Source organism: Protopterus annectens, chromosome 1.part1 (genome assembly GCF_019279795.1).
Source record: "Protopterus annectens isolate FY-2018-M chromosome 1.part1, PAN1.0, whole genome shotgun sequence".
In the NCBI taxonomy this organism is placed as follows: domain Eukaryota; kingdom Metazoa; phylum Chordata; order Ceratodontiformes; family Protopteridae; genus Protopterus; species Protopterus annectens.
Window position 1 is genome coordinate 1,621,830,462 of NC_056726.1, and position 15,322 is coordinate 1,621,845,783.

The 15,322-nt window shown below is 36.4% G+C and overlaps 1 protein-coding gene across 1 annotated transcript in view; it reads left to right on the forward strand.

Moving 5' to 3' along the window:
* Positions 1-15,322, forward strand: part of LOC122816569 (ephrin type-A receptor 7-like) — a 2,140,039-nt gene that overhangs the window by 690,648 nt on the left and 1,434,069 nt on the right. Inside the window, exon 4 of the mRNA XM_044089436.1 lies at positions 817-941. Coding sequence (XP_043945371.1) covers positions 817-941 — 125 coding nt within the window. The remainder of the gene's footprint in view (positions 1-816; positions 942-15,322) is intronic.

A 15,322-nucleotide genomic window follows, 5' to 3' on the forward strand; every position in this document is an offset into this window, starting at 1 on the left:
TGCTATGAATCACTCTCCAATGCATCTGGAACAATATAATGTAGAACACTAACCACCAGTACAAGGACATACGTATACACACACACACACACACACACACACACACACACACACACACACACACACACACACACACACACACACACACACACGCACATATATGTACAGGATGAAGTGCAGCTGATTCACACTACAAAGGTTTACACCATTCAAAGACAGAGATGTGCACAAAAACCAACCCACACATGCTTATGATTTGTATACCTGCCCTGTCCATCACTTGCATAATTTGTGTGCTTATCAATTCTGCATGACATAATTCCTCTAACCTGAAAGCACACCAACCTGGACAATCACAAAGACTCCTTCTATGGACTACTACATTATCATTTGTAGCCTGAAACTTCATTGCCTAAAGTATGTTGTGATGGATCTAGGCAATGTAATGGGGGGTAGGTGTCTAAGAATCATAACATTCATGCAAAGTACACCAGACAGCTTTCACTCAACTTACATGCTTCCAGCAAATGTAATATAATGTGTTATTGCTAACTCTGCACATCTTCACTCCTGAAGCTCTAAACAATCCTTGAGTGTGTGATATGTCATGTGGTTCACTTTAGCAGTTTGTATTTTTTTTTCTTTTTGCTGACAAGACTACTTGTATGTTTCTCTCTGTTTTGTAATTTGTTGTTTAGTTACCCTCGTTAAAATTCTGGTGGCACTCATCTTAATATTGCTTTCTTAGTTTAAGTACCTTCCTTTTACTAATTAGGTCCATTCACAGATTTTTTTTTGTCTGGCTTTGTCTTGCAGCACCGTCTCTTGTCACTGATATCAGTGCAGACAAAATCGAACAGAAGAGCATTTCTTTATCATGGCAAGAGCCAGCGTACCCTAGCAACAATAACACAGAGTATGAAATCAAATATTATGAAAAGGTAAGCTACTCAAGTAACTTATTACCGATGACAGAAATGTGGTTATATTTAATACAGACAAATATTCCTTAGTCACAGCAATCTTGATAAAAAATCAATAAATGAGCAGCATTATTCTATGGCATACAAAGCAGTAATATAAATGATGAAGTACTGAATTTGTGTTTCAAAATTATACTAGAAACTTTATCAGATGAATTACTTTGAGTATCATAGCAAGGAAATTAGACAAAATGCCACTTTAGGTTTTGAAGGAGCTTTGTTTTATTTTTAACATTATTTAATTTCTGTAAATTAAAGGGGCTCTATGTCACAGACTCCACATACACAAGTTCACTCTTGTACAGTAATAAGTAAAACTTCCAAGTGGATACCGTTGACATTTTTTGCTCGTTTCATTTGTACAATAAAGAAATGTATCATCTCATATTTCACATTCTGCTTTACTGAAACTTTACTTTGGCGCATTTAACTTGGAAATATATACACATAATAACATCAAACTCTGGACTATTGTTAGAAGAATTCTAGAAGACATATAAAGTTGCAAATATAGATTTTGAATCTGTTTCTTGATAAACAGAAGAAAGCTAAAGTACTGGCCAAAACATAAATCCTCAGTTAGAGTGGGATTTATTATAAAGTTAGGCCAAATCTGTTGTCATTACTACACAATTGTTGCTATACTTTAAATAGCTTTTTTTCAAAACATATGGGTTTTAAAGGCCCTACAGTTACAATTGTACTTCTGTTTTCTGTTAATCATGTTATATGCATTATAGTTGCAGATTCCTAGTAAAGAACAATCTTAAAGCATTTTAATGCATGTTTTTGTAATTACATTGCATTGTTATGTTTCAGAGTTTATCTTCTTTCATTAACTATAACTAATCACTATAACTAATCAAATAATAAAATGAAAAGACCACCCTGTTTAAGGCACATTGTTGTTGCAGTAGGACTAAGGGGTCCTCAAAATAAAATAAATGTATAATTCTTCCTCTGTCACAAAACATTGTCTTAAAATTGGCTACCTGAATAAAATGACAAGTAATGGTAGAATAAAGTGTGTGTGTGTGTGTGTGTGTGTGTGTGTGTGTGTGTGTGTGTGTGTGTGTGTGTGTGTGTGTGTGTGTGTGTGTGTGTGTGTATTTCTGCACAATTGCAATAATTTAATTCCTGGATTACCCATTTTACTCGCTGAGACAGACTATTGCTGGCATTCACAGTTCCAGGTTCTAGATGTGCACCGTGGTAACTTCCAAAGAGCTCTATGTTGATATGCAAATGTAGTCAACAGAGGTTGTTCACATTGACTATGGTAATATGCAGGCATGTTGATCAATATGTGCACTTATGGCAAAAGTGTAAATGATCTGAAAATATGAGTTATGTGAACAAAAGCAGTGAGAACAATTACATAAAGTGCCATACAAAATGTGTAATTGCATGCAAAACTTGTAAAGGACCATGACCTTACATGAGTAAGTTTGAGGGATATATTTTTTTAGACTTGCTTGAGTTATGTGGCAAATTACTTTGGAACTACAAACTTTTTAATGTTGTGAAAAAATAATAAAATTATTGGCAATTATTTGAAACACTTCAAAATGAGGTCAGATTGCTGAGCTCACTTCAAGAATTATTTGTTTTATTCATATGATGGGCATATTACAATGGCTTTGGTGAATACTCTAAGCTGTCATTTGTAAATGTGAAGTTATTAAAGCAGCAGTAGAAATGATTAGTGATTGGTGGGAAAACCCCTTTGGTATCATGGAGTGATTGTACATATGTGGTAGAAATATAATGATTCAAATGTGAACTGAAGTGGATGTTTTGTTCCTTCAACAAATGTCTTCACTGGGAGATTCCTGAATGTGACTCATAAATGAGAATTGACATTATTATGAGTACAAGTATGTGGTTAGGGACTAATGAAAGGAAAAATGTGCTTACAAACTTCTTTCTTTACTATTAAGAGTGTATTTATGATGGTGAAAAACATTACTTCAGCATAACTTTACTTGACTGGACTCTGCATGAATCCGCATGTGCATGCAATTATGGGATTGGAATGCTATCATTGTGTTGTTTGATTTTTTTGTAAGACTGTAGTATTTTATATACACTAATGATGCACACCAAGTGATTAAGGTAGAGAAAGAACAATTTAATTTTTACAGGGTCAGGAAGGGAAATAGCTAAGCTAACATCGAGGTTGTGGATTGCAAGGCACATATAATAGGTGTAACTCAGCTTTTTACAACAAATCTGTGGATGGCTCAAAATTTTGACTATGAATTGCAAGTAGGCTTCATTAACATGCCCAGGGTTATAGCATTCAAATTTACATCTCTATATGAGTTTATTTGCTTATGCTTATTCGTGGCCATAGTATATTAACACAAGGGCCTTTATGAATTTCAGCTTAGCTGCTCTCATTTGGGAACAGCGCGGATGAATGTAACAAATTCCAGAAATGACTATGAATACCACTCTATGTCTCCTCATGCTTGTGAACTGGTTAAAGCAGCTATTGCTAAAGATGGATGGATAATGGGTGATGTAGGTGAACTTAAAAGTCATAACTACAGAATAACCATAAAAGGGAGAGAGAGAAAGACAGAGAAAACATTCTTAAACAGCATGAAAATCAAGAAACCTAATGACAAGATATATACTAATGGCTGCATTTTAGAAAAGGGATGGGTGGATGGATGGATGGATGGATGGATGGATAGAAAAGCATAAATCAGTACTTAGAGGTAATCTATAGAACACACCTCTGAACCTCTTAACACCAAAAATAATGGGGGTAGGTTAAAGGCACAAAGGCGGGGTTAAATTGTAATAATTCTCTTGTAAACTTAGAGATTTACTAAAATAACAGATTTTCCAACATCATGAATTTTATTAGGGACAGGAGGTCTGAAACTCAAATGTCAACCATTATTTACTGAAATTAATCAACACTGATTTGCCAGAATGCCAAAAGTTTTGTGTGGAATAGATCAAGTTTTCTTCTTCTTTTGGCTATTTCTGGTCAGGGGTTGCCACAGTGGATCATCTGTCCACTCATGATTGGCAGTGGAGTTTTACGGTGTCAAGTTGCCAGCCCAGCGCCCAACCTTTCACAGAAGACACACACACACCTAGGGCCAATTTAGTGTGTCCAATCCACCTACTGCATGTTTTTGGGATGTGGGAGGAAACTGGAGCATCCAGAGGAAACCCACGCAAACACAAGGAGGACATGCAGACTCTGCACAGAAGGCACCCCAGCCGGGAATCGAACCAGAAAACCTCTTGCTGTGAGGTGGCAATGCTAACCGCTGCACCACCGTGGCTGCCCTGGAATAAATCAAGTATATGAAGCAAAAAATTTGGACATTATGTGAAAATCTGGACAATTGAGTGGTATGGGCTGGAACTTAATCAATGACAAAAACAAACGTATTTTTTTTACATTTTATGGAGTATTAATTTTATGAAACTGTTGTACATGGTTGCTTAAACAGAGTTATCAGTGCTATGATTAAGGTAGGCTATCAGTCATATAAAAGCTGATGGAGAAGTTCTCCAGAATAAAGGAATACAAAGTTGTGTGGAGGGTTTTAAGTTGACTAGTAGCTACTTATCCAGTATGGGCACATAAATTAAAGCTGGTTTCAAAGCAAGTAAGGTATTGCAAAACAGCGTGTTGATGCAAAATTACTGTTACTTTAAAACTGGTGTTTAAGCAAGTGTTTGAATACTCATCTTAGTGTAAGCACAGTCCAAATTGTTAGATGTGTGTCCAGGTTTAAAGGTGAATGAAAAACAATGTCATTTTAATGCTCTTAGGTAGTTGCTAGGCTTGCAGCTCTGGGGACCATTAGGAACCTACCCCAAATTCCCATTTGCCCTCAAATACTCTCTGGTTAAGTAACTCATTCAAGGTCAGACAAGAACATGAGGGCAAGAAAATAAAACCCTATACTACAGGAACTACAGTTAACAGCATTATCCCTCAGTGCCAACTGCTAGAAGGTAACTATACTGGAAGAAAAGAGTTTCACGATTAATAAAAATGCAAATATAAAAAGCACATTAATTATAATGTTCTCAACACATATAGATAATTCTGTAGCTGAATGTACTAAAAACACATTTACAATTTAATATGAGGAAACTGTATTTATCCTATAAAACTACATGAACCTAAAGCATATGATACTTGGAGATTAGTTTTTATAAAAGAAAAATAATACACTAGTGTATTCTAGAATCTAAATAATAACTACGTAGATTAGAGGATAATTTTAAGTCTGGAAAATGTCTTAGAGGTATACAAATGTAGCATATATTCTGAATGCAGGCAAAATCAGCCCTTCTCTGTGAAAGAGATAACACATGAGAAAGGATTAAATACTGTCATATCAATGCCAGTGACTACCAAAGGTACCATAGAATCCCTACAAGATATGTCTGACTGTGCCATCAACAGACTAGTATTTCTAATAAGCAGTTGATATATGCTGGCTTAAACAAAAATAATGTCAAAAATGCAATGAAAGTAAAAAAAAATAAATTCTGTTACTGGAAAAGTAACAAGAAAACATGAATGACAGATATGGGCACTATGATTTTAACTACACAAATAACATGCTTGATGCAGAAATGTATGGCTCAGATAGGATGGAGACAAACACAATAAATCATGGTGACAAATGTTCTTGGCTTGAAGCTGCCTATTGTGATTCAAACTTGCAACTGAATTCAATGCAGAAGTTGTTTTAACTATGATTCTGTACAATAATATAAAGAAAAAATGACACACATGGCATTGTGAAGTATTAATGTGATAAGACATATAGGGCAAAAAGACTTCAGTTAACTGAATATCTTTCGTATCTTTGACGAAAATGCAACTGCTGAATCTATAGATTTATGATGACTACAAAAACAGCATTTTTAAGGAAGGGATTAAAAAAAAGGAAGATCTAAATTCCCCTATTTCATGAATAAATGCATTACATTTGTCATTATTAATGGAGCAACAGGTAGCACATTTGTCTTTGGTATAGAAGACTGCGGGTTCTAGTCTCACACCAAGTAGATTTATTGCTGAAACTGCAGTGCAGTATAAGAGGGGGTGCAGGGGGATTACACTCCTAAGTGAGTCATCCTTCAGATGAGAGATTAAACCAAGGCCCCATCTGCATGCATCTGTGGCAGCTCAGGTGGATATAAAAGATCCTACTGCAGCTATTGAAAAGAGAAGGGATCCTTTATTTATATACAAAAATAACTCATTTGCAAAATATTTACATATTTACAAATATACAAATATATGTAGGGAAGGGGACTAGAGGTTGATGAATAGTTGTTTGCCAGAATAACATTTCAGTGACCCTTTGACTACCACCCAGTGTATGTCTTCCTCTTCACTTACTTCACAGCCTTATATGCCCTTTTTATTATTTCTTTTTCCAGTCTCGTTTTTCTTCTGTTAGTACTACTACTTATAAAATTTCTTCTCTTTGTTAATTTTCTTCTCTGTCTTTTTCTGTTTCCTTACTGTTATTTTCAGTTTTGTAATCCACCCATAAATTTCCAATTTTATTACTTTAGTAACATTTTAATTCACATCTTTTGCATTGAGTCCCATTTCCCCACAAATATAACATTTTCTTTTGTCACAGTTACTTATCAAATGTCCTTCTTTTCTTCAAGGAAAACATGTTTTGGATTGTCCCCAGTATTGTACAACACCCCTATGTTTGTTTTCCTTTTTTCCATTTTTAACACAATATCACAGTCCTAGCCACCAGTCCATAATCCTCCTTTGTAATAAACTTTTGCAATATGCAGTACTTCTTCACATAAAACTTTCAAATTTCCTTTCAAAGTTTCTCATTCTACCTCTGTTAACTGTACATGAATCTTCATTTTTCTTTCTCTGTTAAATGTTTTTATCACATAAAGATTCCATGGGTTGCAGTATTTCTTTTTCAAATTTTCCAAGAAAAATTTCCATTGAAAAAAATAGTTTCAAATATAATGTCACAAAATGTCTCTGTTAATAAGAATAACTGTTCTTACTTCATGTGCTTTTACAACCAAAGGAGCTATTAAATTGTCCCACACTTCATACCTGTCCAATTTTTTGTCTTCTTTAATTTGAAATTTACCATTTACTTCCATTTTTCATTTTCTTATAACTTCTTTTCTGATACTCCACTTTTGCCTTCTTTTACTTTCTCTACATATGTCTTCTTTTCCATCTCGCCACTATTCTTCAGGATTGTCTCTGCATCCTGCTTCTGTATTTTCTCCATAATGCCCTCCTCCTCCCCATAAACATCTCCTTCATTTTCTTGCTCATTCTGCATCGCCATTGTTTTTAAGCAAATTATCTTGCAACCCTCCTGACTGGAGGGTTATAATTATACAGCCACCATTTGCTGACTCATCTCCATCGAACAGGTTTCTTTGAAACATTTTCTCAGAGTCATGCACACATTGTCTAGTCTCAGTACTTGCTGTCTCCTTCATTTCTTTCAGCACTCCATCATGTCCTTCTTTCAACATCTGTCTCCCTGTTTCTCCTGGCTGCCTCTATGCTTGTAATGGAAACAGGAAGTTCTCCTCTGAAATGGGTCCTACTAACAATAGTGAAAAGTACAAGAAGTTCCAAGGTGCCCTGGACAGATTTACCCTATTAGTATAAATACCACTTTTGATCTCCTCTGAAAAGAGACTACTAGCATAGTGGGACTAACCCAGTTATCAAAGAATACATCAACAACCAAAAAATACAGATAACAACTTTATTTGTTTGAGGTTAAACAAACATTTACAAAAGATATTTGAAAACTAAAACACACAAAGAACCTGAACTGATCTAGAACTAAGTGCATAATTCATTAAGCTGGCAGATACAGGATCTTATGGTTTCTCCTTTTTTTTTTTATTTGACAGTCTGTACCTTACATTTCGATATCTAGAATCAAAAGGTAACAGGCAGGAAAATGTTTGGATATTATCTAAGAATAAGATCAATTAATGTTCATTGTTCTATATTTGTGGTACCTTACTAAAGAAATACACTATCAAAGTCCATTATAGCCTAGTAATGACTAAAAAGAATTGTACACCCCTGACATGGAAGGGGGATTGATTTTCCAGACATACTATTTTAAAAATGCCAATATCTCAGAATTTTCTGTAGCAATTGTAATTCTAAATAGCTTGCCTAGGGACATTTCTCTGTGGTGTTATGCCTTACTGATATGGCCATTGCTGAATACAGTACCATTTGTTGTACTATTGAGACAGGCCACTGGATACAGTTTAGAAAAGTACACCTTTTCTTGCCAAAAGAGGTATGTACTTGGAATTTGTAAACTTCAAAGAATGTGTCTAGAAAGTAATACCATTTCTTGTGGGTTAATTAAAGGTGACCTCTACAGAACAATGTCTGACCGAGTTCCATTAAAAAGCAAAAGTCTGTACCTAGAACATACCACTGGGTTTTTTTTACTTCAGACTGGATGACTTAATGCAAAAAAAAAAAAAAAAAAAAAAAAACAATCAAAGGGGAAATCATTTCAATTGCCATTTGAGTTTGAATCCTTGGACTTCAACACTACAACCGAACCTAGCAGATCCTATTATATCATCTCCAGACCACTGGTGCATCCCTAGTGCAAATCAAACTATCTACCAATAAAAACAAAATTCAAACTACAATGTCATCATCATTATCATCATCATCAACAACATTGTTTCCACTTCCTACATGGGGTTGGGGTATTCTGTCATCTGTCACCATCTCTGTTGACTCCGTGCCTGTCTCCTAGCTCCCTCAACATATTTTGCCTTACTGTTACAGGGCTTCTCTTGCACAGTCCATTCAACTCTTTGTGGATGCCCTTGTTTCCTCTTGCCTCCTTCCTGTCACAAATCTTCTTCATGAGATTGTCTTCTGCTTTTCTGCACATGCCTGAACTACTGTTATCTGTTCTCGTTGACTTTCTCTGCAACTGGAGCTGCTTTGGCTTCTGCTCTGCTGTCCTCATTTCTTTATCTTTTCCAAAGTGTGCATTCCACTACCTGTCTCAGGCACTTCATTTCTGTCACCTCTAGCTTCCTCATCTACTCTGCTTTTACTGCCCAGTTTTCTGTTCCATACAGTCATACTGGTTGCACCATTATTTTGTTCACCTTACTTTTCAGCTTCTTTGGCATTGTTCTGTCATATACCACCCCTGACTCTCCATGCCAGTTGTCTACAGTCCCTCTGATTCTAGCTTTGACCTCATCCTTCAGAAATTCCTTCTCCTTAACCACCCTTCCCTGATATTTGAAGCCGTTAACCTTTTCCATTATTTCCCTTCTATCCCAGTTCTCATCTTCTTCAGAGTTCCCCATTTGCTGACAACTGCTTTATATTTTCTCAGTCTCTCCCCATGTGCCTTCAGTTTTGCATTCCAATCTGCCATCCTTTGCTGAAGTCCTTTGTTGTGAGTCTTCTGGTAATACCACATCATTTGCACACAGCAACTTTGTTGAGATGTCCACTTTAACCTGTTAGCTAATCTATTCCATCACTGTCATGAACAGTAGTAGGCTTAGAGCTGGATCTTGACACACACCAAATGCCACTGGGAACCCCTTTGTGACAGAACACTGTTGATACTTTAGTCATTGGGTCCTTGCACATAGCCTGCAATAATTCTACCAATATTTATAGGACTTTGAACCACTGTAGGACTGCCCAAATCAGCTTTCTTAGAACCCTGTCATACTTTCTCCACTTTGCAAAAAATGAAACTAACTCTCTGTAATGGTACCCAAAATAGCCATCATACCTCACCTAAACATAACAAGTTTTGTATTGCATTGCATTGTATTATATTGTGTTGCATTTTATTGCATTGCATTATATTGTAGTGCATTGTAGTGCAGTGTATTTCATTGTATCATATTGCATTGCATTGCATTGGATTGGATTGCACTGTATTGAATTGCATTGTTTTTAATGTATTGTATTACATTTTATTGTACTGTTTGCAATGTGCTGCATTAATTTCATCTTTGAAATATGTTTTTTTTTTCTTTTTGTCACAGTGACCATTAAGCTCCCCTTGCTCAACTAGACCTTTTGTTTCCTTCACAGGAAAGATCCTAAAACTAATTTGTTCTTCCCAGGGAGGGTGCCAAGCAGGAGAAAACACACCCATCATTTCTCCAAGATCAGGATATTTTGAACTTAAATATCCTACCCTCCTGTGCACATGAGCATACCACCCCAGGATTCAGAATGCAATGGGTTTCATTGACTGTATTACTCACTTTTGTTCACAGTGTGACACCTCAAGAAAAACCCTTCTAACCTTGAAGTAAACTCTCCCTTGGGATCTCTGGTCTCTCCCAGGTATTCTCCAATGGCCCAAAGTGCCAAGACATCCATCACAATCTCTTTCCCCCCAAAGTGAGGAGAGCTGGCAAAGCCACTTCACCCTTCTCCTTCCCCACACCAGCACCTGAAGGTGCCCAAGCTACTCAGCTGAGACATAGTTACCAATCTGTTCGATGGATATTATCAATGTGGAGTCAGTAGGCATGGTTAAATTCTGACAAAAATTGTTCTTTGTTTCCTGTATTCATGATTCTTTTCTGTTGGACTGCCAAGTCTTCTTATACCCCATTGTCTAAGTTTCTCACACACACACACACACACACACACACACACACACACACACACACACACACACACTTGTACAAGTAAAGATGTGCAAAATTACACACATGCTTACTAATTCACATATACTGTTCCATTACCTATATTCGTTAATTGCCATTATGAGACTCCTTGCAATCTCTGCACCCTCTCATGAAATCCTTGGCCTATTTTAGTCTGGCTTTAGGTGATAAAAAATCAGTGATCTTTGTTTGTTCTTCTTGGTTTTTCTCTATATTTGATACCAGCATTCCAAATGCAGTTTGTCTTCCACATTCCTTAATTATCTCTCAAGGCACACACAAAAGATGATTCTGGAGACTGACTCATTATTGCAGTATACTTTGTTTTGCATGGGCCATCTAGGCCCAGTCTTTATTTACTGTGTTATTTTCAGTGCACGCATTTCAGTTAAGAAACATGATTTGAAGGAAATGTTAGTGGAACCATTTTTAGGCAAGTGATATTCAGTTATGTTACTCACAAGAAACCCTGGATGTTACCTTTAATTGGATGATGAAATGTCATTTGAGGCTTATTCAAAGACTGCCAGTAAGAAAATTCATATGATATTTATCCCCCAACCACTAGTAACTTTTCAATTTTTTATTATTTATGTTACAATAGACTGGTCTGACTGTCTTATGTGAAGTCTGCCAGTAATCCCTTTCATTTGGTAGATACTGTGTGACCAAGTCTCAGTGACTATTATGTTTTCTATTTTAGTCTGAGGACTATACTCGAAATTAACCATTGATTCTATTAGAGGAGCTTTCAACTACTGTTCATTAACTGATCTCTTCATGTCATGAGCACCAGGTTCATAAGCACATAGGTTCTTACTATACTATCAATCCCTGAGGATCTTTAGAAGCCTAGCAATGCATTTCCATGAAGATTTGTCTCCTTGTAATTTAAATAAAAAATAACCCAGAACAACAAAAAATGTATGTTACCCTTTCCATAAGGGATGAGGGTGCTACTCCAAGTTGCATTTGTTGTTTCCCATCCATTCATCCATAGGTATTTTGTTTTATGTGGAGAGAAAGGTGATGTTATGATTTTCAGAAGAGATTAAGATGACTTGAGCAGATGAGTATGCCAGCATTAGACTTGCGAATCTGCAGGAGATCTGAGAGAAAAGGGATCATCATGAATTGCTAAGAACACTCACCAGCAGCATGTATGATACCAAGAACAGGAACAAAGCTACTGTATGATCAGTGTTTTTCTTATGATTTAGGCCCTATATTTATTTTGGTGAGAAAATGCTGTGAACATTCAAGTTGTGTCAAGTATTTGGACAGGTACGTGCCAAACAGGGTATTATATGTAATTATTGGCTTAATAAGTGCCAGTGTTATGGTCAGATATTTGGAGCGGCATACCATACTCTTACTAATAACTTGCTCAATGAAAGCAGTCTTTCTTAAAACAATGGATACATAGTGATTGAAGGACAGTTCACAGTCTATATAAGTTCCCACATTCCTAACTACTAGATCCATTTTCAAGGTGTGTTATCAATGTGATAGTTTCGTATTTGCCAGAATATATTATTATAAATTTTTTGAAAGATTAGTTTTAGTCCATGGTTTTGGCACCAACTCTTTGTTATGGAAAGGCTCTGCTGGATTATCTTGGTTACCTTTGGAGAGTTAATAATGGCACATAAATTACAGTTATTAGCAGACTTAGTCTGCAATAAGCTTGGTACAGCAGCTTTGAAGAAGTAAATGCTAAAGAGGAATGCCCAAAGACAGACCTGGGATACACCACTGCTGTCAGGTCTTTTGCAACAGGTGGATCTGTCCACCCTAATTTCCCGGGTTCTATTTGAGAGCCAATTTGCAATCCACTGAGCTACATAGTGATTGACATATAGGTGAGAGCATTTGCCCAAGTGTGCAATGGTGCTGAATCCCTTACAAAGATTTAGATATGTAGTGTGTAATAATTCTCCCTCATCCATTGCATTATAGATGATGCTCATTAGACTTATGGGTCTATAATTTTCTGGGTCAGCTAATGCCTCACCCTTGTGCATTGGAATGTCTGTTTGCTGTCTTCCATTTGTCCAGCATATAGTCTGCTTGGAAACCAATACAGGATAGCTTCTGTTGGAGGTTTGACAGGTTCTGATAAAGGCTAACCAGTAAGCATCCTGGTTTATATGTCCCCATAGAAGCACGGATTTTGGCCCTGGATACTACATTTAGGACTTGTTCTTTTCAGATGGAGTGGGTGTAGATGCAGATATATGATCTGGGAATGTTGTGATGACAGTGAGTTCAAATCTGAGCTAAATTTGTCCGCTAGTATATTGGCTATATCCTCTATGTCTGAGTAGGTAGATTGGATACTCTTCTAGGTCTGAGTAGGTAGATCGGCTATGTCCTCTAGATCTGATTATGTAGATCGGCTATGTCTTCTTGGTCTGAGTAGGTAGATCGGCTTTGTCCTCTAGGTCTGAGTAGGTAGATTGGCTATGTCCTCTATGTCTGAGTAAATAGTATCATTACTGACAGCTCTCTACAGTGCTGGGTATTATTTCTTTGTTTTCTAGCAAAGATAAAGAAGGCTTTATTGTTATATTTCAGCTGGGTGACTATTCTTACCTCATTTCTGGCTTTGGTTGATTTGACTGAAGTCCAGAGTTCTTTGCTTACTTCTGCAACATCATTGTTGGTATCTTGAGAGTTAAATTTATTTTTACATACATTCTTTTCTTTCATTATAAAACCTGTTTATATTAGGGTTATGCCCCAAGGGTATGTTAACGAATTTGGCTTTGGATTTATTTCAGAGGGGGCAGATGCATCTATGTCACTATTTGCAAGTGCACAGAATTTTAGCAGCAAAGGATTCTGCATAAGCAATAGGGTCATGAAGGTGGTGGATGCTTTTGAATTTAAAAGGGTCATCATTCAGTTTTAGTAAATTGGACTTCTCATAATGTCTGAATGCTGGGTTACTGGAGGAAGGACTGGAAGGACTTTATAGTTGGTGGAGAGCAGACCTGCCACAAGTTCAGGGTTTTATTACCCCTGGTTGGGGCATAGATCAACTAGTCATAAGAGTTTGTTTTGGTGAAATTCAGAAATCTCTGTACATATGCATGAGGATGTATGTCTTCCAGTTTATAGATGGATAACTGAAGTTTCCTAGGAATGTGTTGCTTGGTTTAATACAGAGAGACTCTATACTGGTTAGGTAGGAGGAATGATCCTAAGATGACATTGGAGGGATCCTGTTAATTATGACAAGGGGTTCTATTCGTGCTAAGTTGAATCTGGAGGAATTCTAGGTTTTTATCTTGTCTAATGAGTTTTGAGGTAGGATTTTATTTTAAGAATATAGACACATCACAATCTTTAGTGCATTTATCTAATGGAGTGGGCCTGTATGAGTGATAGACTTTGAAGATCTGTGCTGATGGCATGTTTTCACTGGTCATTGACCAGGTCTCTTGGATAATGCATATATTACTGCTTTTCAGACTAAGTATGGCCTGCAGGGTGTTTTATATATATATATATTCCTGGTGTTGGGCAGTGATACCTCAATGTTGTTTGGATTTTATTTAGTTATTTTGAAAAATTCAAAAGACTGATACTGCCTAAAAAAGTTGCTGCATGGGTTATTTATGTTTTGGCTTATACATTGACCCCTGTGAGGAGAGGTGTAGGCCATACTTGGCAAAGCAGTTAGGACAGGCTGACATCTCTTCTCAGTGCAATGCTATCTACCTGTGAAAAGATAATGGAAACCTAGCTCACCCTTAAGTGCTACAGATCCGTGCAGATTTTTTTATTAATGGGACCCTACATGTACTCTTACGTTTACATTTGTGCTGCATGGACCGCACTGACTTGTGGGTATTTTCATCCATGAGTGTTAGACTGCTGTATCTTGCCATGCATTGTATGGGGTACTCCTACATTTATGAGATACTGCTACCCTACCAAAGTTCTCTGTCAGCCCGGCAGGCAACAGATAGTCACTCCTATAAATCTAATTTATAATTAGATTTTAATTATAATTATAATTTCCACTTCTCCTGTTATTAACTCTTCTGCTGTAGCTATTAGTATTATATAATTTCTACTCTTTTCACTCTAAATTTTTTCTCCACACTTGTATTTACTATGTCTGTTATTTGGGCTGGGCCACATGTACCTCATGTATATCATCTGTATTATGTCTTGTATTTTTTTAGACCTTCTTCTAAACATGTGTATATCTTTAACACCTATGTTATGCTGCTATGCTGTATAATTTAGTTATGCTTTTAATTTACTTTGCTGTTGTTGCTCACTATGTAACCTGGGCTGAACCTGTAAATGGTCAGACTTAATCAGTGCTCTACCCCCAATAAACAAACAAAAATAAATAAATAAATACAAATTTCTATGAGCAGATACATGGGGAAAAAAGGCAAAGCCATGCCTGTCTTCAATATATAGAATCATTAATAACAATTTACTGTTGCAGTGACTATATCACATTTGGAGGAAATGTGACAAAATCGTTCAAGATATGAAAAAAAAAAACATTACTCACCTCCCATAAAACTTTTCATTGGAAGATAATTATTCATTTTGTTTTGTGTCTTGACAGTATTTAACTGTGACTGTAGCATTATTACACA